At 31.3% G+C, this 25,348-nt stretch overlaps 1 protein-coding gene, 1 long non-coding RNA gene and 2 other non-coding genes across 9 annotated transcripts; 1 reads left to right on the forward strand and 3 right to left on the reverse strand.

Moving 5' to 3' along the window:
- Positions 1-3,711: 3,711 nt before the first annotated feature.
- On the forward strand, positions 3,712-5,203 carry LOC136235881 (uncharacterized). The gene is made up of 2 exons (XR_010691972.1): positions 3,712-4,114; positions 4,255-5,203. It is a non-coding gene; the product is annotated as an uncharacterized lncRNA (long non-coding RNA).
- Positions 5,204-12,965: 7,762 nt separating this feature from the next.
- LOC136201803 (small nucleolar RNA Z155) lies at positions 12,966-13,038 on the reverse strand. Its single transcript, XR_010674142.1, has one exon. It is a non-coding gene; the product is annotated as a small nucleolar RNA Z155 (small nucleolar RNA).
- A 74-nt stretch (positions 13,039-13,112) lies between these two features.
- LOC136201792 (small nucleolar RNA R41) lies at positions 13,113-13,202 on the reverse strand. The gene has a single exon (XR_010674131.1). It is a non-coding gene; the product is annotated as a small nucleolar RNA R41 (small nucleolar RNA).
- Positions 13,203-17,035: 3,833 nt separating this feature from the next.
- On the reverse strand, positions 17,036-23,987 carry LOC136201356 (probable protein phosphatase 2C 10). 6 transcript variants are annotated; one of them, XM_065992007.1, is made up of 7 exons: positions 23,842-23,987; positions 23,659-23,735; positions 23,434-23,555; positions 22,243-22,479; positions 21,862-22,138; positions 17,710-17,864; positions 17,036-17,616 (listed from the first exon to the last, which is right to left on the reverse strand). In XM_065992007.1, exons 3-7 carry the CDS (start codon positions 23,461-23,463, stop codon positions 17,476-17,478), a joined length of 840 nt encoding a protein of 279 aa, XP_065848079.1. In that variant the 5' UTR covers positions 23,464-23,555; positions 23,659-23,735; positions 23,842-23,987; the 3' UTR covers positions 17,036-17,475. The 6 variants fall into 6 exon arrangements, with proteins under 6 accessions (XP_065848079.1, XP_065848082.1, XP_065848081.1 ...); XM_065992010.1 differs by having other exon boundaries at positions 23,434-23,558; XM_065992009.1 differs by having other exon boundaries at positions 23,659-23,745; positions 23,842-23,978.
- Positions 23,988-25,348: the final 1,361 nt, after the last annotated feature.

Raw genomic sequence — 25,348 nt, forward strand, 5'->3', positions numbered from 1 at the left:
AATTTTGCGTCTTTTAAAATGGGATCTGGTATAAAAGTTGAAGGTGCATCAGTGGAACCTAATTATCGATCTGGTATATGGGTTTTGCTTTAAAATCACTCGATTTCATGATCTGAATCAGGAAATTTTGATCATTTTGGATGTATTTTAGATCCAGAAATTTGAGTCGCTTATGAACCAGAAATTTTAACAATCGGAAATTTTTGCCCTTCCATATCTCAGTAAACAGATCTTTTATATAGCTTGAATTCATGGAGGCATGATAAATGCAACCCACCTAAAACTGCAGAAAAGACATGAACATGTCTTAGAAACACACCAGAGCCATTAACAGAAAGTGAAAATAAATCTCTTGCCGATCCTACTAAAAAGTTGATTATTTCTTAACATAGCTGAAGCACTTTTCAAACTCAATATTGATTGTCAATGTGAAGGAAGCAAACTCATATTAGACTGGTTAAGAAGTAACGAGAAGAAAAAGGGAAAAGCAAAGAGTTCAGTTATCATCATTTCATGAACATTTTTTTATCATTTCTTTGAAAGTAAGAGCCTGGGTTGAATTGATTAAGCAATTACATAGGGACTTAGAGAAGTTAAAATTTTATGGTCGAAATAATAAAATTAAATGCGCTATTGAAGACTACGTACCAAAGATGCTCGAGCTTGATGTCTACAACAGCGATCCAGAATGAGGTGCTCAATTGGTTTTAGAGTGAGAAGTGAAGAGTTGGAGAGAGAAATTAATGGTGGAAAAAAGGTTTATGAGAGAGAAATATAATTTTAAGAAGAAAACTCAAATGAGGGTATTTTAATAATTGCTATGTGGTGAGTCAAATTTTGACTTTTTGTCCGATCAAACTACTGCCATGGCACGTCGACTTTGCGTTTACTTATCATTTTTACCTGTTGTACACCATATTAGGAGGCCACCCATAAGATCGTACATATTAGTGAGACAAAATGAAGATTGTACACTAAAGTGTGAAATGGTACAAAGGTTGTACACAATTGATGAAATTTACTCCCACATCTACACTTTCCATTAGTGCAATGAAACTCATGTTTTTTTATATATTTTATTAAAATTTCTATGAAAAATTTGGATCAATTTCATGCAAAGTGTGTTATTTAAATTTGGATCCATTTCATTAGTCTTTCTATTTTATCACACATCTTTATATGTGTTGTCACAAACAACATTATTATATATATCACTTATATAACCAGGACAAAAATAATTCTCTACACTATTTTCATCCATTGGATTAGTCTCAATGGATCCACACCTTCTATTACTACACATCTCTATATGTGCTGTCACAATCAACATTATCACATACACCATCTTTATAACCAAGACATGAATAAATCTTTGCACCACTTTCATCCATTGGATCAGTCTCAATGTATCCACACCTTCTATTTTGTCACACATCTCTATATGTACTGTAACAATCACCATTATCACATACACCATCTACATAACCACTATTTATATCGAAAACTTGTCTCATTTAAATACATCTATATCTAAACCTTCAACTTCTTATTAAAATCCATATCACAATTATTATCTTTCTTCTAAACAAGAATATCTCTTATCTTGATGATTCTGATGATTCTTCCGATGATTCATTGATGGATAATCTGAGCATCCTTGTTACACGAGGTGTATGTCAAATAATGCAAAATCATAATAAGCTACTACAACACTTTATTAATAGTGCAAATAGTTAATCAACTCACGAAGGATCCTTACCTGGTCATAGAATGATCTATCATAATTGTGAAGTTGCAGAGCGCCCTTCATATGGATTATTTCAATGAGGAGGCAATATTCAATGAAGAATATTTTCATCATCGATTTCGAATGTCGCGTAGCCTTTTCCTTTGAGTCATTATTGCAGTGAAGGATCATGATGGTTACTTCCTACAACAATGTAATATTACTGGCACACTTGGACAAATGAATATATCAAAATAGGCTAGTCTACCGCAGCTGAAAATGTGAAGCGATTCTGTCGTGCTATTGTAGAGATTTTCTCGGATCTGTATTTAAGAGAACCAAATGCCAACGACATAGCAAGACTACTTAATATTGGTGAACAACGTGGTTTTACAGGAATGTTGGGGAGCTTGGATTGTATGCACTAGAAATGGTAAAATTGCCCAAGAGCTTGGGCCAAACAATTTACAAGGAGTTCCGAAAAACCAATTATAATTTTAGAAGCAGTAGCTGATTACAATCTATGGATCTAGCATGCGTACTTTGTTATGCCAAGAAGCAATAATGATATGAATGTATTAGGTTCGTCTTATTTCTTTTCTAATCTGGCTAACGGTATAGCTCCTCTCCTGCTAATTATGTTCTTGAAAACAAAGAATATTACATGAGTTGTTATTTGGCTAATGGAATATATCTGAAATGGTCACACTTGTTCAAACAATTCGCGAGCCTCGAGATTAAAAGAAAATGTATTTTGCAAATAAGAATCCTATAGAAAAGATGTTGAGCGTGCGTTTAGAATGTTACAAAGCCAATTTGCCACTGTAGTAGGGCCAATACACTACTGGCGTAAACAAGTCATCCGTGATATTATGAAAATATGTATTATTCTACATAATATGATTGTTGCGCCCGTGCCCGCGCCCGCAGATCGCGAACTGTCTATTTTCGAATGGCTCCTGCTCTACTGGTTTGCTAACGGTGCCAGATAGTCCCTCCAAAGAGACTGGTCCAACGGGTTTTTGAGTAGCCACCTATCAGTTTGACGGTCTAATTGGACACCGCTTTGATTCCAAATCGACCCATTCGGGTAAGTTCGGATAAGGTAGTGGTCTGCATTGATTCTAAGCTCGGTTTCCGGTTACGTGTAGGGAAGAGACGTAATCTCACCCTACCCCGCCCGATAAATTGGTACTATTGTACTTCTACGTACTTGTGTTTATGATTGATTTGAAATGTTATTAATGGTATCTATTCAAGCCTTTGACGATGCTCGCAAAGTATATCGTATGTTTATCGGAACCACTATCCAGTGATCATGGTGATATGTTCGTCATATGACCATTATTCAGCGATCAAAACTTGATAAAGGAAGTTGTATATTATTAATGTTTGTTGGTAAAAATATATTTTTAATGGGATTGACAAGGAAAAAATATTATATTTATTAAAACGTAATGATGTACGATTTTATACTGATCAATATTCAGTGATCAAGATGATGTGGTCGTTTTATAACCGTTATCCAGTGATTAAAGCCCGATTAATAAATAAAAGAAAATCATAATTTATATACGAAAAAAATATTAATATACATTTTGCCAATTACTTATCATTTGTTCATCAAAATCACTATTCGGTGATCGAGATGAGCTAGTTGTATTATACTCACTATCCAGTAATTAAAATCCGATAAATAAAACGAAATTATATATTTTCTAGTAACTTAATATAATATACATGTGTATTTAAAATGAAATTGAAATTAATAGAAGTGAATATATAAAGAAAATACTGGAATGAATCAAAATGGATGAAATATCTTTAATTACAGTAGGTTTGTTGAGCTGAGGTTGGGATATGCGAGAAAAGCTTAATCGGGGTCAAATTGAAGTAATTAAAATCATAGGGGTCAATCTGAAATATTTAGATTAATGAGATATAAATACATAAGTTTGGGTATTAGGGTTAATTCAACACACCATTGCAGCCCCTGTTTCTTTTCGATATTTCTTCTCCCAAACCAAAAACGTGAAAGAGCAGCAGCCCCCACTGGCCGGCCGCCGTTCGTCGCCTGCCCTTACCGTCGACTCCTCATCTTCGGTCTGCATGTCTGCTGCGGCAGCTCCGCCAATGATAGGGGTAACCGGAGATGAGTAGATCTGTTTCTCGGCGTTCTCATTTCCGTATTTCTTCAAGTGTCGATTTTCATTTTTTTAATAGAAACTTTATTCGTTTTTTTGTTGTTGTTTACTAAGACCTAACATTTTTTCCTTACGTTTTAGCTCGCCTGTGTCATGCATTAAGACGACTGACGGTGAACTGGAATGGCTTCCGACTAAAAGGCGGTTCGGCTGATCAGATCGGTAATTACAGACTCCGAACCCGGTGAGATTTCATCACTGTAACTAATATTTTTTGCTTTTTTTACATTTATTTAGTTAGGTGCTAACTCATGTTTGAAGTTAGTATTTTTTATTCGGATCTATAATTGTTCTATCCTAATTTTGCTCACTTTTTTTTTGTAGCCCGTGAATAATTTCTATGACAGACGGATAAAGGAAGACTACGACAGATCCATTGAGGGTAAGATGGGTAAAAGAAAAAAGTTAATCAATCTTATCTAACTAATTTTAATAGTTAATGCTAGCTTATATTTTTTGGGGTTATGGCTGAAAATGCAATATATACACTAAACTGAAAAGAGTAAAAAGTTTCAGGAGAGGGTATTGAACTCAGTTGGATTGATATTCTTAACTATGTATTTCAAGAACAAAAATGACATTGTTATTGAAAGAGTTCATGTTGTTGTTTTTTGGAATTTAGACATTTTCGGCCCCTTTTTTAGAGATTCCTTTTTAGTTTTGCCGTTTTTGAAACTTTGTTAGCTGTGTTTTTTTATCCCCATTTTATGTTGCTGTGATGTTCTGTTTTATCTCCAGAAACCCCTTTTTTTCACTATACTATTCACTTCTCATGAGAAAGAGGATTAGTAACTCAAAAGTCAAAACAAGTTCCATTATACCTCAGTTTTATTTTCTGTTTTATTTTTTATGGGTTTGATACATATAAAAAAAGTTTTGTTTTTATTTATTTATTTCTCATTTGTTTTGTGTCAACTATTTTATTACTTGGTTTTTTATTTCAAAACGTAAAGGCTACTTTTGGGTTTAAGAAAAGTATGAGGATTTTTATATCTTAGAGAGAAAGAGCTATACAACTTTATCTCTTGATACGTCTCCTTAAATGACCATTCGGTCACTTTAGGATATGCGAAACGCCTATATTAAAAAAAAGCACCTTTCATTTTTTACCTTAATGTATCTTCTGGTTTAGGTGTTTGTTTTATTTCCTTCATTCATTTAGGACAAAGGTGGTGAATTCGGAACCCTAAGTGGCTCTTACTTCATGTCTTATTGAATGGGATAATTCACCTTATGTATGTCTAATGGTTTGGCAATTTATTTTTTTCGTTTATTCATTCTAGTTTACTCTTAAGGTAACCATAACGGCTGTGTGGTGTGAGGGATTACATATAAGGGTACGATTTCTACTAATTAATTATATGTTACATATGACCCCTTTTGACATACTCATGAGCTAAAAAGGGTAAATAAGGTCTAAAAATGATATTTCTTATGTCCAAGAGTAATTTAAGGTAACAAATTAGCAAATACATTACATAAAAGGCTAGCTAGCATATTAGAGGCTAATTAACATGTAAAGGATTAAAACATGTTTAAACGAACCTTTGAACCATGTAAATACACCAAAGGAATGTTTAAAACAGATTAATACATATTAACTAACATCAAGAGCATTTCTCATTTAATAAATGAAAGTGTATTTTATTACCAAACTTGAATTTCAGAAATCTTAACACAGTCTTTTGATCTACAATGCTTGGTACTTTTGCTTACAATAAGAAATGAATATTGCAATGAACTGAACCTTCAAACTAGCACTAGCTTTTTGGAAGAAATAAAAATAGACCTTACAAGATACTCTTTTCTCTTTGTTTTTTTTTTTGTTTTTCTCAGCCTTTCCTTTTCTTTTTTTCCTCTTTTGTTGTTGGCTCATTTGCTGGAGAAAACCCTTTTTTATAGCTTCATTTCATCATGGGTGCAGCCTGTCTTAGTATGGGTGTGACTGTTCCCTTGCCTCCAAATTGGGACACTTTTTCAATAATATATTTGTCTCTTATGTTCTGAGAATGGGTTATAATTGAAAAGGATCAGTTTGACTTTGCTTCATAATTGAAATAATTGAAACTAGCACTAGCTTTTTGGAAGAAATAAAAATAGACCTTACAAGATACTCTTTTCTCTCTGTTTTTTTTTTTTGTTTTTCTCAGCCTTTCCTTTTCTTTTTTTCCTCTTTTGTTGTTGGCTCATTTGCTGGAGAAAACCCTTTTTTATAGCTTCATTTCATCATGGGTGCAGCCTGTCTTAGTATGGGTGTGACTGTTCCCTTGCCTCCAAATTGGGACACTTTTTCAATAATATATTTGTCTCTTATGTTCTGAGAATGGGTTATAATTGAAAAGGATCAGTTTGACTTTGCTTCATAATTGAAAATTTGTGCTTGGAGTGGTCTCTTCTGCCGCAGGATTTTGGAGCCCATAATGCTCCCTAATTAGATGATTTCTCCATTATTTGAATTCTGAATCATTGCTCTTGGGAAAGTTTCATTTGAATTTAGACTTAATTTGAGTTTGGAATGCTGGAAAAACAAAAGATGTAAATTGTGATTAGTTTGTAAATGTCATTATTTATTAATGAAAGATCTTAATTTATTTTATTATGCTTCCAACTTTATCTAATGGTTTGATTTAGATAATAATTATTAATTCATTGGTCATTAATTAAGTTTGAAGATAAATTATATTCTGAACATAGTATATACTCAAAAATCATTCTTAAAGTTACATGGGTAACTTTAACAAATAATTTTTTAACTATAACTTATATTTATACTATATATATTTCTAACATAATTTCACAACTAATGAATTAAAATTGGAAAATTAATCTCACCAATTAGATACAAGTTGAATTTAACTAATAAATTTGAAGCACAACAATTTCAAAAATTATATTTAGACACAACACATTATATCCAAAATATAATTTATAACTTTGGAAAAATATATTTTCAACTCCAATGAATTATACCTCTAATATAATTTGATAATTATATTGAGATATAACGAATCAGTATAAAAAAATTTTAATTTTCTTGATAAATTACATGCGTGATAGAAAGTTTGTATTTCTAATATAATTTACGAATTTGCTAGAATTTCAAATATAATCAGTTAAAGCGTAAAAAAATGTCGGGACAAAATGGGTATCTACAATAATTATTGAAGATAAATATTATTTGAGTGCACCAATCATGGATTCAATTGTTGCTCTGGTGTTATAAGAAGAGTAGATTGTTGGAAATTTTTTAATATAATAACTTTTCATTTAAAGATAAAGTAGAGAAAAATGAAGATAGAGAAGTAAAATAGAGTGCATGGTTGAAAATGACCTAATGTCATCTCTAATGGCTCTCTAAAAATAGAGAGCCTTTGAAAATCCAGCTCCAATGGAGCCGGATATGCTTGCGGCAAAGATGCCACAAGACAAGATAATATATTTTTTTTTATTTTTTTTAAATATGATTATTAGTTTTTCTTATTTCATTTTATATTTTGTCTTATATGATATATGTTTTATGTTATTTGTTTTTGTTTTAAATCCCGGATCCAAATTCAATCCCGGATCCACTTTTACATGCTCATCTTCTACAAAGTAAAAAGGGTTAATACACATATTTGCCCTCGTGTTTTCTCGGAAAAACACATATGCCCCTGTATCAAATAAACCCACTAAAATCTCCTTGTACTTGTCACAACCCTACAGATATACCCCACACTAACGGAATGATGATTTGGCACAAACGCCGTTCCACGTGGAACGTCACGTCATGCCACGTCAACTGCCAATAAATTAAAATGAATCCTACGTGGCAAAGTAAAAAGGGTTAATACACATATTTGCCCTCGTGTTTTCTCGGAAAAACACATATGCCCCTGTATCAAATAAATCAACTAAAATCTCCTTGTACTTGTTAAAATAAAAAAGTGTACAATTAGTGCAATGAAATTATTCTTATGTACAGAAGAGTTTGCATCATTTTCATCCATTAGATTAGTCTCAATGCATCCACACCTTCTATTTTATCACACATCTCTATATGTGTTATTACAATCATCATTATCATTTATATATTATCTATATAACCAAGACAAGAAAAAATCTTCATATATGTTGTCATAATCACTTTTAAGACATACACCATTTACAAAGACAAGAATGAATCACTTTAAGAATTTGGAAAAAATATTTCATCTTTACATATCTATGCACTAAATTTAAATTTTTGAAATGAAAATCATTCTAAAAATATTCATACTAGGATTGTTCTCATTGTATAAAAAAATCTTATTCTCATTCATAATAAAAAATTATTATTTAGATTATTCTTATTCTAAAAAAAATTCATATTTGGATCATTCTTATAAAAAAACATAGTCTTTCTATTTTACCACACAATCTCAATACATCAACACCTTATTTTTTTTATCACAAATCTCTTGTGTTGTCACAATCATCATTATTACATACGTCATCTACATAACCAAGACAATAACGAATTTTCATGTGTTGTGTGTTGTCACAATCACTTTTATTACATACATCATTTACAAAGTCAAGAATAAATCACTTTAAGAATTTGGAAAAAATATTTCATCACTACTTCTACACTTTAAGAATTTGGAAAAAATATTTCATCACTACTTTAAATTTAATAGAATTTACATTATACCATTTCTACACTTTCAATTTCATTAAAATTTCTATTAAAAATCCTCTAATTAGTGCAATGAAACTCATGTTTTTTAATTAGTTTATTAAAATTTGTTTTAAGAATTTAGATCAATCTTATTCAAATTTCATAATAAAAATTTGGATCCATTTGTTTAGTCTTTCTATTTTATTACACATATTTATATGTGTTGTCACAATCAACATTATAACATGCACCATCTACATAACCAAGACAACAATAAATCTTTGCAACATTTTCATCCATTAGATTAGTCCCAATGCATCCACACCTTCTATTTTATCACACACTATATGTGTTGTTACAATCATCATTATTAAATACACAATCCACATAACCACTATTTAAATGGAAAATTTATCTCATTTAAATACATCTATATTTAAATGAAAAACATCCCCTTTTTCTAGAGTGAGAAAGTCTCACATCTCTCTTTATTTTCTTCTTTCTTGGAAACTTCTTCCATTCTCTAGTCTTCTTTCCTTTTTCTTTGTTTTTCCATATCTTCCATTGACTCCCTTTTAATTAGAGTTACTTCAGAGAGGAAGAATGAAACTTGTATTCCTTCTTCCTCCTCACATTTATATTTTAGTTTCCGTTTTAGCTTTATATTTACATTTTCTTGTTAGTTTAAAGTCTATATTCCTTCTTCAACTTCTTTTTCCGTCAGATCTACACTTTCGAGCTATAATTCTTTCTTTTATTCTTTTTTCGATCTTAGAAAGAGCGGAAAAGATTTATCTTGTCCGTAGATCTATAGATCTGTGTAGATACACAAACAGAAAGAACTCGATCCGAACGTTCGAAAGAGCCTAAATGATAAAGTATGGACTATAATGGTTTTTCAACGGGATTTGACTTACGAGAATTATATGATTTCTATATTTGTTGTCTTTGTATCTTGTCTGGTTTTATTGCTCTTGATAGTCTTTTTATTGCTCTTTGTAATCTATGTATTACTCTTTGTTGCTTTATTCCTCTTTGTTTCGTGATGTATTTATATTTTCAAGTTAATGGAATTATATGTGGAATTTTATAAAAAAAAAACTTTTTTATCTCATTTCAATACATCTATATTCTTCTAAGTATGAATATCAATTATCTTAATGATTCTGGTGATTCATCGATGAATAATCTTAGCCTCATTGGTACACGAGGTGTATGTCAAATAATACAAAATCATAACATGCTATTAGAGCTTTGTATTAATAGTGCAAGTAATCAATCAACTCATTAAGAATCCGTACCTTGACATAGAGTGATCTATCGTAATCGTGAAGTTGCAAATCGCGAACTTCATATGGATTATTTTAATGAGCAGTATTAATTAAAGAATATTTTCATCCTCGATTTTGAATATCTCGTAGCCTTTTCCTTCGTGTCATTAATTGAGTGAAAGATCATGATGATTATTCCAACAACGACGTAATGCTATTGGCAAACTTAGACTATTAGCAATACAAAAAGCAATTGTTGTTTTCCAAATCCTGGCATATAGTGTATCAACTGATGCGACAAATGAATATATCAAAATAGGTGAGTCAACCATAATTAAAAGTGTGAATCGATTCTGTCGTACTATTATATAGATTTTCTCGGATCAATATTTAAGAGAACCAAATGCCAATGACATAGCAATGCTACTCCATATTGGTGAAGAACATGATTTTCCAGAAATATTAGGGAGCTCGGATTGTATGCACTAGAAATGGAAAAACTGTCAAACAACTTGAGTTAAACAATTTACAGGGCATTATGAAAAACCAATTATAATTCTAAAAGCAGTAGTTAATTACAATCTATTGATCTAGCATGCGTACTTTGATATGTCGGGAGACAATAATGAAATCAATATATTAAGTTTATTTCATTTGTTTTCTAACCTGCTAATTATGTTATTGAAAGCAATAAATATAACATGATCTATTATTTGGTTAATTAAATATATCCAAAATAGTCAACACTTATTCAAATAATTCATAAGTTTTGATACCAAAAGAAAATTTATTTTGATATGAAATAAAAAGCCTAAAAAATGTTGAACGTGCATTTGGAGCATTGCAAAGTCAATTTGCCATTGTTGCAACGCTACAAGAGTAAACAAAACCTCAATTATATTATGAAAATACGTATTATTCTGCATAATATGATTATTAAAGATGAACTTGATTTAAGTGCATCAATCATGGATTCAATTGCTATGGAGAAAATCTATTGTTCCAATTTCGGTATCCCCTTCCATATCTCTTTTACAAAAACTGATCCATTTTAATTAAAATAATATATTTTATGAACCAAAAGAACCTACCTGATTAAAAGATACTAGTTTGTGAAAGGGACATGAATGAAGACACTAAAACAAAAACATCATTCTTTCGCCCTCCTCCTCTCTCCTTTTTCTTCATCTTCTGTATCAATTTCTTTTCATTTCTTTTTCTCTCTTCTATATCCATTTTACCATATCCACTTCTCCTTTCTCTTCTTCCCCCTTCTTTTTCTCCTTTTTTTTACTTCTATAAATTCGGAAATTCTAGATTCTAGAATTCTATAAATTTCCAAAAAGTAAAAAAAAAAATAAAAAGAAGAAAAAGAAGAGAGGATACGAAAAGAAAGGAGAAAGAAAAGAAAGAAGAGAAAGAAGAAAAGAAAAGAAAAAAGAGAAAGAAGAAAAGAGAGATGCAGAAGAAAGGAGAAGAAAAAATAAAGAAAATGAGAAAGAAGAAAAGAAGAAGCAATCGAAACAAAAAAGAGTAGTGAGAGAGAAAAAAAATTAAAAATTCTTATTTCCTAAAATATTTCTATGCCACATCAGCAATTTAATAAAATTTTAACCATTTCGTTGATTTCACTAACGGTGACAACAATCCAGATACCACTTTGCAAATCGATCAAACCACAAGATACTTTTTTGTAATTAACCCTAAATATTAATTGAAAAATGAATATAATAACAATAATAAAATATTTAAAAAGTAAATAAAATAGAGTAATAGTTAGATAAATTTTATTGTAACAACTTTATAATTTTATAAATAAAAAAATGAAGATAGAATAGATAAAATACACCAAATCACCTGAATACAACAAATTTTAATAGGTCCTACAAAGATGAAAGACAAATTATTATTATTCATGAATTATACAAATATAGGTATTAAATTCTTTTGGATTAATTGTTTCGTAAACTCATCTCTATGCTTGTTTTTAGCCTAAAGAATACTTTTTCTCTTTCAAGAACCATAAGCAATGTTTTTAAATAAACTACACACATGGTCAATTATTTTTACAGCAGTCATTAAATTTTAAAACATAATTTAAAACTATATAAAAACCAGTTAACTTTACATGACTAATATTACCATTATTTCACATTTAAAGATCAGGTTGGATAAATTGTTTTTTGAAATAAAATGAAAAGTTTTAACTGCTTTAAAAGATTAACAAATTAAACATCTAATTATAGTATTTAATGAAAAAAGATTGAATCCAAAAAACTTATTTTAAAAACCTTTTTCAATTCGCATATTACTGATTTCTTATCGCTGTTCAGGTCAAATTCAATCAGAGCAACTCTAATGGTACCAAATAAGGACCAATTTGATATTTTCAAAGAGCTCCTAACCATTAGAGAGAAAAAAAATAGAGTCTCTGATTGAATTTGACCAGTTTGATTGGTGAATAAAAAGAATTGCACAGCACTCCCATTCCCTGGGGCGTTGGTCTATTTTAAATGAAGAAAAAAGCATGAAATAGTGTGGGTTCCACCACTTTCATTGCATCGCTGGAATCAAAAAAATCACATGTATATTTCACTCCTCATATATTTAGTCTTTTCTCACAAAAACCCAAACTGTTTTGCGCATTTATCACATTTTACAATTCTTTGCAATAACAAATTGAAATTTGGACAAATAAATAATCCATCTACTTAATTAAATAAATAAATTAAATTATTAACATGTATTCCATTAATAATAAATATTTTTTATTAAATTAAATATTAAGTTATAAGTGTGGGACCCATTGAATAGTAATGAAAGTTGTAAAAAAATGGTGATATGGAATGGTTGGAGGGTGCGCAACCCTCCAACCATTAGAGTTGCTCTCATACTAGTGCATTTTTCTTCAACTATAATCAGAAAACTTCTTAAGAATTTGGCATTCCTATCAAACATAAATGATATTTTCCTCTATAAATCCAGTCAATGCAAAACATACGAAATTTTACTCTCAAAATATAAAAATTCCAATACATAATTACAAATATCCAATTCATAAAAGTCATATTTCAAAAAATTGCAAATAATCTCTTTCATATATTTCATTATGATTGCAAGATAATAGATGATCAGATAATTGTAGTCTGTTTTTTAGTCGACATTGTATTTTCCGTCAACATTATCATCATATCACCGGCAGCCACAATTTCAAAAACATATTTACCACATGAAAAAATAATTAAAAAAAGCTTAATAAAGGGATAGAATAGAAGAGGCTCAGAAGGATCCATTGGTGTTTTCTAATCACAAGGGAAATAATCCCTCATAAAATAGGTAGTTCTAATCATCACTGCCTCTTATTTGAACAATTTTGAATGTAAGATCTTAATCATTCTATGCTGGAGGCTTTTGATTTCCGGCCAGCCATGTTTTTGGAGAAAAGGTATCTAAGCAAATGTTCTCTAATGGTTCAAGACAGCTGAAAAACTATTTTTATTTGCTGATTAATCTTATTTTTAACCATTAGAGATTCTATCAACAGTCAATGGACTTCACAAACTAATCCTGATTTCTAGTTTCAAAAATGCTTTCACCATAATTGATTTTCACAGTAAACAAATTTTAAAACAACAGATCTGGTGAACAATATTAAAGCAATATATGAAAAAACAGATGGACGTATTCGATTAACAATACCGGATTCATGGAATTTGCATCTCCATCTCGGAATAATATCCTGAGGATAAATCCCTAGTTCAAGGAGAGTTGTAAACAAATTCGCATTTAAATCCAGTAAAAGCTGTAGCATAAAATAGGTATTTAAAAGACCCGAAGGTAATCGAAAAATCAAAATCGACAATCCAGTTTCATAACAGATTGGGAGAAACCGCGAGAAGTAAACATATAGAACAGAAAGATAACAGAATGTACCAAAGGTAAGGGAGGCCAGAAAAAGCAAGGAGAAATGCAAATAATCTGAGAAACCCAAACCTTCGGAGATTTATATATGCCTCCAGAACAAAGCCTTCAAGAAATCGATCCTTAGATCTCAAACCCTTGAAGCTGAAAGGAGAGGCACTCTCTTTCTTTCTAATAATCGAATCAAAACCAAAAGCAAAAAAAATATATGAAGCTGAAGGCAAGGGAGGCAGAGAGAGTTGATCTGTTCTGAGGCAGGGAGATGACAAATTTATAGAGATATGAAGCAGTAGAATGAATTAGGGTTTCCTATAGAAAGAAAAGAATGAATTAGGGTTTCATATTTCACTCGCTAAACGGAGTTGGGCCTGGGCCTTTTCTAATTGGTAGAGAAAGATGGATGAAAAAAAGGAAGAAAAAAGAAAGGATATATGAGGTTTAAGTAAAAAAAAAAAAAAAGAAAATGGATAAGTCAAACTTTTGTATGAAAAATATGAGTATTAAAAATTATGTTTAATTATTAATATAAAATAGAACGGTTGACAATTTGACAAAATGAAAAGACTTTGTAGTGATATGACAATAATAAAAAAAAATAAGGTTGTTTTATTGTAAATAGTTTTTAAAACTGGCAGTTGTGTGTAATTTTCTCTTAATACATTAAGTTTGGCCCAGATCTTCTCTTCATCCTAAAGATTTGATTAAATGAAAGGGTTGTGAGGAGTTAATAAAAGGGAAATTTACACGTAAATTCACTTTTGAAAACTTATTTATAATTATGTCTAAGATGTAAAATTATTTGGATCTGTTTACACGTAAATTCACTTTTGAAAAAAATATATGAAGCTGAAGGCAAGGGAGGCAGAGAGAGTTGATCTGTTCTGAGGCAGGGAGATGACAAATTTATAGAGATATGAAGCAGTAGAATGAATTAGGGTTTCCTATAGAAAGAAAAGAATGAATTAGGGTTTCATATTTCACTCGCTAAACGGAGTTGGGCCTGGGCCTTTTCTAATTGGTAGAGAAAGATGGATGAAAAAAAGGAAGAAAAAAGAAAGGATATATGAGGTTTAAGTAAAAAAAAAAAAAAGAAAATGGATAAGTCAAACTTTTGTATGAAAAATATGAGTATTAAAAATTATGTTTAATTATTAATATAAAATAGAACGGTTGACAATTTGACAAAATGAAAAGACTTTGTAGTGATATGACAATAATAAAAAAAAATAAGGTTGTTTTATTGTAAATAGTTTTTAAAACTGGCAGTTGTGTGTAATTTTCTCTTAATACATTAAGTTTGGCCCAGATCTTCTCTTCATCCTAAAGATTTGATTAAATGAAAGGGTTGTGAGGAGTTAATAAAAGGGAAATTTACACGTAAATTCACTTTTGAAAACTTATTTATAATTATGTCTAAGATGTAAAATTATTTGGATTTACACATTAATTTTAGAGCTAATGTTATGAATGATGTAATTATATTTCTAATATTTATCTACACAGTTATGAATTTTGTTATTTCCGTTTTATATATGTGTCATGTTGTCACTCATTAATAACATATTCAAAGCACGTCGACACAACACTTGAACAACAATTAGAATTGTATTCTACACCAGTTCTAATATATGTGTATACACAAGATATATGTTTTTGAAGTTTTTGTTTTTTTTTGTTTTTTTCACGTGCATATGTTAGGTTAACACCCTTATCTTGTTCGATTTGAAGGTTCATTGTGAAATAGTAAATAATAAACTACTAAGGTGTCGTTTGGTAAGATGTAATGACATTTGTAATGGAATGACCATTACATTGAATGCTCATTACCATGTTTGGTTGCATATTACAATTTCATTGTAATGGAATGAGAAAACATTGAGTTAAATTTTGTTGAAGAAATCTTTGTAATCCCCATTACATAGAAAAATGACTTGAATTCTCATTACATTTTCATCTGACCTCTCATTTCTCAAATCTCATCTCTCAATCTTACCTCTCATTCTTGTCAAAAACGCAAAAAGTAGAAAAACATGAAAATTGAAAACGATAAAAATGAAAAGAAAAAACAAAAAACCGAAAAACCGAAAAAATGCGAAAAATGAAAAACCGGAAAAATGAGAAAATAGAAAAACGGTGAAAAATGTTGAAAATGGAAATTAAAAGAAACGAGAAAAATGTAAAAAAATATGAAAAAGCGAAAAACTATATACTAGTTTATTGATTTCGGTTCATTTCATTTTGTATTTGGTTTCGATTCGATTTTTTACATTTTTTCCTGTTTTTCATTGATTTTAATTATGTAAATAAAATGTTATGATTGCATTTAATTAGGAAAATATAAGTATTGTAATGGTAATTACATTCTATCATAATTGTCAACCAAACATGGTAATAGAATCACTATTCCATTGTATTACATTACAACTTTGATTACATTACGACATTGATTACATTAAATTGCATTACGGCATACCAAACGGACCCTAAAATTGTCATCTTATAAATAAGAGAATGATAGATTGTGATTTAAGTTTAAAAAAATTGGATATTGATAATTTTGTAAAATGAATTTTTAATCCTCTCAGACCTCCGGCTATTAGAATTGAGAAACATAAATTCTAACTAACTGTCCGTTTGTTTCCATTTTTCAAAATTACTTTATGCCTTTTAATTCTAAAATAGGAGATCAACTAAGCGACGGGTTAGACTTGGAGAGTTTATAACACACCTCATGAACGTTTCTACACCGTTATCTAACTACCCTCCTTTCAGATAAGGCCCCTTTTAACATCTCATTCAATCACATCCTTAGTGCTCCTATGTGAAAGGATTTTATTAACCACCGTAAATAATAAATCATAAATGGAATTTACTAACCCAAAAAAACTAAATAATACATAAATATTTAATTAGAATTGAAAAATATCTTTTGTTGATATTTATTTAAAAAAAATTAAAAAATTAGCTATTATTCATCGACTACTAGCAATACCAAATAATGTCCGAGGTCCTTTATTCCCACAATAACACAATAAAAGTGTTTAGTTAAAATTTAGAAATAGCTAGTCACCATTTTGGAAGGAAAATAAGTTACCTACAACATATCAAATACATGTGTATATATATATATACACACGATACCTGTAACAACATACAACACCAAATAGTAAATAACAACCTAAATAACAACCGCTATATCAAATAGACCTTCAATAAAAACAAAGAAACATTCAATGGAAATAATACAAAGTAACCATAAAATTTACCTCAGATGAGAAAAATGAACATCTCATAATATTTTTTTTTTATTGGCTCAAATCAAATGCAGAAAGAGGTGATCCTACTGAAATCAATCAGGAAGAAGTTCCTCCAATTACAACCAAGATCATAATAAATATTAATAAAAACAAAGATACATATATTTCTTGCACATAAGAGAGGCAAATGTACACATTATATTTCTAACCCAATTTCATAGAAGAAATCAAACAATATCAAACACCAGAAACTAATTGGTAATAGGTAATATAGATTTACATGAACTGGGGAACTCTTCAGTTCTTAAACTTCCTTTTGCAACCATTACCCCAAACGCGTATGTATATTGTCGTTTGTCGAATTCACAAATCGCCAACCTGTGTAATGGAACTCTCATAGTAGGTATATACGTTACACCTGTTGAACGATACCATGTCCGAAAAAGGCAATTGTTTTTTACCCTCTAAATCTAACAACAACACATGATATATCATCTTTGCTTTCCCTCTTCAATGCCTCTACAGTCAGCTGCTTCGCTGCTTTCACCGGATCCTTGACCCTTCTCGCAATGTCAACGGCCTCTTGGTTTGACATAACCTGAAAAAATCATAGAAAACGAATGAACACCGATATTTTCCTACTACTACTAACTCAACCAAGAGAAAAAAAAAAGAGTCTGAAATGGTTCACCTTCCAAAGTCCGTCGCTAGCAAGGATTAAGATGTCTGTACTATTATCGATGTTCATGTCCCGTATGTCAGGGTCTGATCGGAGATGTGATTTAAGGCTCTTGTCTCCAAACGCACGAGAAACTGCCAGCTGCCCGTTAACTCTAGGGACATCACCTGAGGATAAGTTGGAAATGGAAGTCTAAATAATAATAATACTAGAGATTAAACTCAATGCCGAACGTTTCGGTTAACGCAATCAACGAATATCTGAAAAGCATATAACCATCAATATGCTTATTGGTATCATCTTCTAAGCAGAGCGTTGCTCAGATAGGAAATATTTCGATTGGCGAATTGTCGAAATTCATCACATATGCTGTATATAACCATTAAGTGCTTAATGCTCATATGCTGTAGAACTGATAGCAAAATTCCTGAGTCAAAAAATCAGATGTTTCACATTTTTAGGGAAAGAAAATCAGGCCTTTATGCATAAAGAATCTGCTTGCTCATAGAAACTTTAAACTAAGGAAAAAAGCATTTTGAGGTCCTTGATCTTTTCAATTTTTGTTGATTAAGCAAATGGTCTTTCAATTTGACAGATTCAGCCCTTGATCAATTAAAATTGCACACATTAAGCCCCTGATGGCCAAGAAAGTCAGTTTTAAACATAAAACTCGGTTAATAGAGCGTTACTCATTTCATTTGCATTCGAAATTTTCATTTTTATAAGTTTGAAAGCAGTTTCTTGTATGTATGATGTATCATATAGAAACTATAAACACCTTATTTCGAATTGTAACAGATACAATTTTAGACATAGTTAAAATGAGTAACGCTCTTTTAACTGAATTAGTCGTTCACAGCTGACTATTTAGCAAGTGGCTTAATGTGTGCGATCATAAATGATAAAAGGCTTAATATATGTGCGATCATAATTGATCAAAGGCTCAATATGTGTGCGATCATACTCAATATGTCAAAATGAAAGATCGGGGCTCAATCAATAAAAATCGAAAAGACTAAGGGCTTAAAGATGCTTTTTTCCAAAAACAAAACATTGCACTCCCACTGCAAAAGTAACAAGCCATAAACATACAACAATACCCTTGTCTGAATCCAAAAGGTAGTGTAATTATAATGTAATATACTGGAAACCCATAGTAACATTACTATTCCAATGTGTTGTTGCATTCGGAAATTCACATCAGTAGCTTAATCAACAATAGATACAGTCGCAAGTCATCTTATCCATTAAAAGAGTCAAACATAAAAGCTCAAACCATTGGATTTTTTTACTAATAATTGGATTATCTCAAATCATTTGGCCCCTGAAGTTAAAACCGGACATAGAAGTCCTTGAATTTTTCTTTTTACTAACATAAAAGTCTATGAAAGTAAACGAACTCAAAATATAAAAGTCTTCAGAACCATATTTCCCATGGAAGCAGGCTTTCAATTTTCCAAAATCACCATTTTCAAATTTTTTTCTCTCATAATCAAAGAAAGAACACCAAAATGGCTTCAAAATCAAAAGGTTGAAGACTTAAACTCGCATAGAATATCATTTCCATCACCTCTACAATGGAGGGTTACTTACTATTGGAATGATCAAAGGTTAAGGGACTTTGATGATAGTAAAGGCCAAAGGGCAAAATTCAGGAATTTTTATGTCCGGTTTTGAAGGTGAGGAACGATAAAGAAAGTAAAGCCTATGTTGAGGGGCTATGTGTGTAACTTAACCAATAAACTCAAGTATTCAGAGTTCAATTTCACAGAAAATTGACGCATGTGTCAATCATAAGCAGAATTGCTTAACAGCTTCATAAAAAATGTGCAGAATTTTCATTTTTAGTTAAAGGTGGCAATAAAAAATGTGCTAGAATCAATGCCTCAACACAACAATTCATGTACTCATAGAAAATCTTCAGACACTGAACTTTCAAGTATTCATATAGATGATTCTGATGCATGCAGGACTCAATTCATGATTTTTATTTTCCTAAAATGCTTCAAAGATTCAGATTGGGTGCAGAATAAAACTCGTTCAAAACCTGCGTCCTTAAGAAAATGTTCCACCCATTCTTCATTATGAAAAAATTCCGCTGCGGCGCGAGCTATTCTAGTTCCTGTTATACTTGATTTAGGAAATTATGAAACTTTCTCAAAGCCAAAACTTGTTTCTTTCATATTTAGAAATAACACCACACACATGTCTTCAAGTATAGATTTCCTAAAGGTAAATACACGATTTTAAAGCCAAAACTTGTTTCTTTCATATTTAGAAATAACACCACAAACATGTCTTCAAGTATAGATTTACCTATGAAGCACTGATACGGGTATGACAAACGGCACTTCTAAAAAATATGAGATACGGGTACGGCGGGGATACGGCAAATTTTATATCTAGTTGTTAAATCGAGATTCGACTCATGACTCAAAATCTCATTTTGTGAATCGGGACTCGTGAATCAAATCGTAAGATTCGGATCAAATTCAAAATGCTATAAAAAATAAAATATTAACCATATTTAACTTTAAATATTAGTCCAAAAATGCAATTTTAATATCTAAATAGAAATTATATCAAGTTATAAAAGAAAGTAGAGAACCAAAGAACATAGAAAATAGAAAGAATAGAGAGTAGAAGAAGATAATAACAAATAAATAGAAAAGAACAGGGAAGGTTTTGGAATTTATAAAGTGAAGAGTCATCTAATTGAAACTATTTGTGTTTCATAACTTATATACGTTTTTTTGTTTTTGTAAAGTGAATAGTCATCTTCCTCTGTTGTACGTTTTTGAGTTGTTAAAAATTGAATTTTTTTACCGACTCCGATGACTCGGTGAATCGGCCGAATCGGTGGTGACTCGACCGATTCTTGAAGCTTCCGAGTCGTACCATAGATACGACTCGAATTCTTCATGAATTGAATCGTACGAGTCGACTCGTGACTCGTACGATTCTAACAACTATGATAATTAGTAATATATATATATATATATATATATATATATATCATTTGTAATGAAAAATTTAAAAGATACATAATTATATAAACAACAAATCACATTCATAAAGTCATTATAAAACCATAAATAACACTCATAAGTCATAATCCTTATAGTTTTAAAGTTTTTTAATTTGTTAATGGGTGGTGGGTTGATATTACTTTATTTAATTTGTTATATAATCCTTATAATTTTAAAGTTTTTTAAAAAAACCCCTACAGTTTCACTCATAAGTATCCCCAGACGTATCCCCGACATATCCCTGCGTATCCCCTAATTAAAAAAGAAAAAGGAAAAAGGGGATACTTCCTAGCCGTATCCCGTATGTATCCCCTCCGTATCCCCATCCTCAGAGTATCGGATACGCGCACGTTGACCTCTTAGAAGTATCGGTGCTTCATAGAGATTTACTAAAGGTAGATACACGATTTTATTAATAGACCAAAACTCTCATCACATTACCTACGAGGCCATAATAACTAATCACTCGTTACAATCGGATGCAGCAATGCCCCTATTTGACCATGTTGGAATCTCTAATGAACACGGTACGACTTCATGGCATAAAAAAACCTCCAAGATGGAATAGCAGAAAGTCTTTGCATTAGCTTTAAACTAAAATACCATAATCCCACCAAAGATATTAAAAATGAAGAACGGTCAGAGATAAACGGGAAGTTCCTTCCACGACAATTAAAGTTACTCCTTAGAAGCAACAAAATCAGACAGAATCATAATCAAAGGCCAAAGGTAAAAATGATGTAGTTCCCTAATCATATCATTCTCAATTAAGTAGTTCTCAAGTCATCTGCTTCGCATCCATGAGATAAAAATCCCTAACCTACTCTCAACATGAGAGATGGAATGACAATAAAAGATTTCAACAATTAGTCACAAAAGGAAAAAGAAGATCCGAAAAATAAGCGATTCGATAACCTGTGGTGGAAAAGTATAATGGAAGCACATATCCAAAAGTAAAATTTTAAAATATGCAAGAAAGTTTCTATACTACCTCACTCATAGAAATAAGTAAGTTCGTGAACAACAAATCTTCCTTAAAACATACCTTTTGTGAACTTATGATTAGCAGATATGCATAAACAATGAGATATCTCACATCAAAAATTGCTAATAGGGGAATAATAAAAAAGAACACCTGGCATGTTTGATACGAAGCCTCCCTTGTGCTCTATGCTGCCTCGTTCAGTGTTAGGTTCATGGTCTGTAGACATTTGAATTGCCTGACCCTGTCTCGAAAGAACAGCTCTAGAATCTCCAACATTAGCTACCCATAATCTTTGACCATTTATCAAAATTGCAGTCACAGCTGTGGAACCACCTCGCCCCAAATCAGGCGTATGAGAAAGAATTGCTTGGTCGGTCCTCTCGTAGGCTTTTGAGATAGCTCTGTTTGGGTCAACCCAAAACTCTTCCTAGAAATCATTAACAGTAAAGTGTTAAAACACAACACTACAAACTAAATAACTTAGAGAAAAATGTTTGGTTGTGCATTAGAAGTTTGAGACTGATGCCACACCTCCTTCAGGATGTTGGAAAACAAATTTTTCTGTAAGTATGATGGTACAGAATCTCCCAAATGGCCATCATAGATAGCGAAAAGCCCTAATTCATGTCCTTGAATTTCCACAAACTTCGCAACATGAAAATCCTCCATGGGATGATTAGCTTTGCCTTTTATTAGGCTGAAACCGAACTTGATTAAGTAATCATGGCTTTTTCCCTTACCAGAGCTTGATGTCGAACGTCCTCCAAGCTATATGGAAAACAATCTCAATTTAAAAATATCACATGGCTCAGAGATAGATAGGGGGCATGAGAGATACACGACAATCTTCAGAAGCAGTTTTAGTATGACAATATGAGATTAGATATACTAAGGGATAAGCCCAAATTTATCCCTAACGTTTTTGGGGAAATGTAAATATACCCCTAACGTAAGAAACAGTAAAAGTCTATCCTCAATGTTTCCAACGAGGAGCAATTTGGGCCCAGGCAGTGGTGAAGTCAGCCTTTGACTATTTGAAGATACAGGCTGAGCTTAAACTTCTTTTCAAAACGAAGCCATTTTAGCCTGGATTGGTGGAAAAAAATATGCACAACCCTTCATCTGTTGGAGGTGCAATCAGCACCCACACATAAAGATGGAGGGATCGACAAGGGCAGAACCACCTACATAAGAGGCGGTTCCGAGTTGGCTAGGGTGCATCGATACCCGTGCCCCTGCCTCCACCTTTGAGCCAAGATAAGAATCCTGTTATATGGACCCGAAATTGCTTAATGTACCGTTATCTTGGCCCAAAATTGCACCAAGTTGGATTCATTAAGGAAAAAATTTAACCATTTCTTACATATACATGCACTTCCCAAAAAACTTACGATAAAAAATTAGGATGTTCATCCCAAATACTAATAACATTAACAAGACTGAAACCCTCAAGCATTTATGGTCTCAACTCAAACAAAACCAACAAACATGAAGGTTAACCATTTTAAAGCACTGAAGTAAGTCAAAACAAGCCAAGAACAAGTTCACCAGATAATGAATCATCCTTTTACACCAAATTCGTATCAATCACCTCTACAATTACTTAGGTCTACTACATCTTCCATAGTCAAACCCTTCAAAAAGAACATAAAATACCAGCAATTTTACCTAACAAACTGAAGCATAAACACACAGGCCCAATTCAACACACTAAAATCATACCTTATTACCAAAACAGCATAACCTCTCCATGGGAGTAAAACTAGAAACCCAACTTGAAGGATTTCAATTCAATTCCACCATCCACCTCCAAGGTTGACCTTCAACCTCACTAAATCTACAATCTGCTGCACCATCAAAATCCAAATTCAACCATAAAAAGGAGAAACCCTAAATTAGAGCCCCAAAAAAAAGGGAAAACAGAGAAGTGGGCAGAAGAATATTTACCTATTTGCGATCCAATTAAGAACCCTGGTTAGAGTCGTCGATTGGTGAGAGAGACGGTTTGTGCGGCCCTCAAACTTCTGTAAGAATCTAATTAGTTTGCAGAAGCAATTGAATTAAAAACATAATGAAAAGTTAAGAATTGAGATAAAAGAAAGGGTGTATGGTGAAGGAATCGAAGAATACTTTTTTTAATTTTTTTTGGTTTTCTGAAACAGATTTGGTCGGAGTCGTCTTTGAAGTGAGAGAAAGGAAGGAGAAAAAGGCTGCCACTAAAGCAGACTTCTTGGGTGTTGACTTTGCTGCTTCAACTGTTGTTACTTTGTTTGTTCTCTTTCTTTTTCTGCCCCTTTTGTTGTACTTATTACAACATCTTTCTTCCCAATTTCTTTTGGGCCAAACAATGCCTATTTAACTTCCACCCACAAAATAGCACAGTAAAATATTAAATTCATGATTTTTTTTTCCATATATATTTTTAGGGATAAGGTGCAAAATTATCATAACGTTTATAGCAAGTAGCAATTTTACTTCTAACGTTTAAAATGGTGCAATTTTACACCTAACGTTGGCAGCAAAGATCAATTTTATCCCCTAACGTTGTCTAGTTTGGGTAATTTTACAAATAATTTATCAAATTATCTTTTCGGTCATGAGTCTTATCATCTACTCTTCTCATGTGAGTCATTTTATTACTCATTAGTGACAGATCATAAACATATCATTAGACGTAAAAAAAATTAAAAATATATTGTCTATTTTGCGAGTTGGACAAAAAAAATTCCAAATATTTCGCCGAATATTGATCTTCAATTTTATTATTAAACCACAGAAAATATGAAATCTTTTTTAAAAAAAACGAACTGATATTATTAAAAATTAGAGTTTTAAGTGTTTAGTCAGAAAATTGTTACTTACCTTTTATACGTGAAAGATAGCTTTTTCGAAGACTGAAATTTCTGTTTTTCCAACAGCAAACATCATGTAAACCAAACGAAGCCTTGATTTTTATCAAATGGTGTAATTTTAAGAATTATTAACCAAAATTTAAGTATTTTTTCATATTTTGGTCATCCTTCAATAGTCAGCTTTCTCGCTTCCAAATAATATCTAAGGTCTTGTTTGATAAAGCACTTAATTGCTTAAATTAAAATGTTAAGCACTTGTTTAATTTAAGTGCGTTTGATAACGGTTGTTTTTTCACCACTTAAATTAGTTAATTAAGTTAAAAACCACTTATTTTGATAAGTCAAAATATTTAACTTATCATTTTAAGTTAAACATTATCAACTCATACTTTTTTTAAAAATTAAATCATTCAATATTTTCAGCACTTATAATATTCAGCACTTAAAATTCAGTACTTGTTTTTTCAGCACTTAATTTTCAGTTTTATCAAACAGCACCTAAAATGATACATAAAAAAAATATAAAACTGGGTCAAATGGGAGATCCGTTTACATATTTAGACCAATTATCCAAATCATTACATATCTAAACTATATTTTTGCGACTTTTTCAAAATACTCCAAACATTTCATCTTCCCATTCTTTTTTATCGGTTTCATCTTTCCCCTTTCTTTATATTGTGTGAATCTCCTCCATTTTTTCATCATTTTGTCTTTTCTTCCTCTATTGTCTCCCTGTTTTTGTGAAGACCTGTTTCTTCATCTTCTTGTTTCTTTTTCGTCTC

This window comes from Euphorbia lathyris, chromosome 7, assembly GCF_963576675.1.
Source record: "Euphorbia lathyris chromosome 7, ddEupLath1.1, whole genome shotgun sequence".
In the NCBI taxonomy this organism is placed as follows: domain Eukaryota; kingdom Viridiplantae; phylum Streptophyta; class Magnoliopsida; order Malpighiales; family Euphorbiaceae; genus Euphorbia; species Euphorbia lathyris.

Bases quoted from the DNA above. Each gene is read 5' to 3' on its own strand.
- LOC136201356 (XM_065992007.1), bottom strand. From the start codon at position 23,463: ATGGAGAGGTTATGCTGTTTTGGTAATAAG. The intron at 22,480-23,433 runs GTATGATTTTAG...TTTTCCATATAG, and splicing joins TATGCTGTTTTGGTAATAAG to CTTGGAGGACGTTCGACATC. The intron at 22,139-22,242 runs GTGTGGCATCAG...AATGATTTCTAG, and splicing joins TTTCCAACATCCTGAAGGAG to GAAGAGTTTTGGGTTGACCC.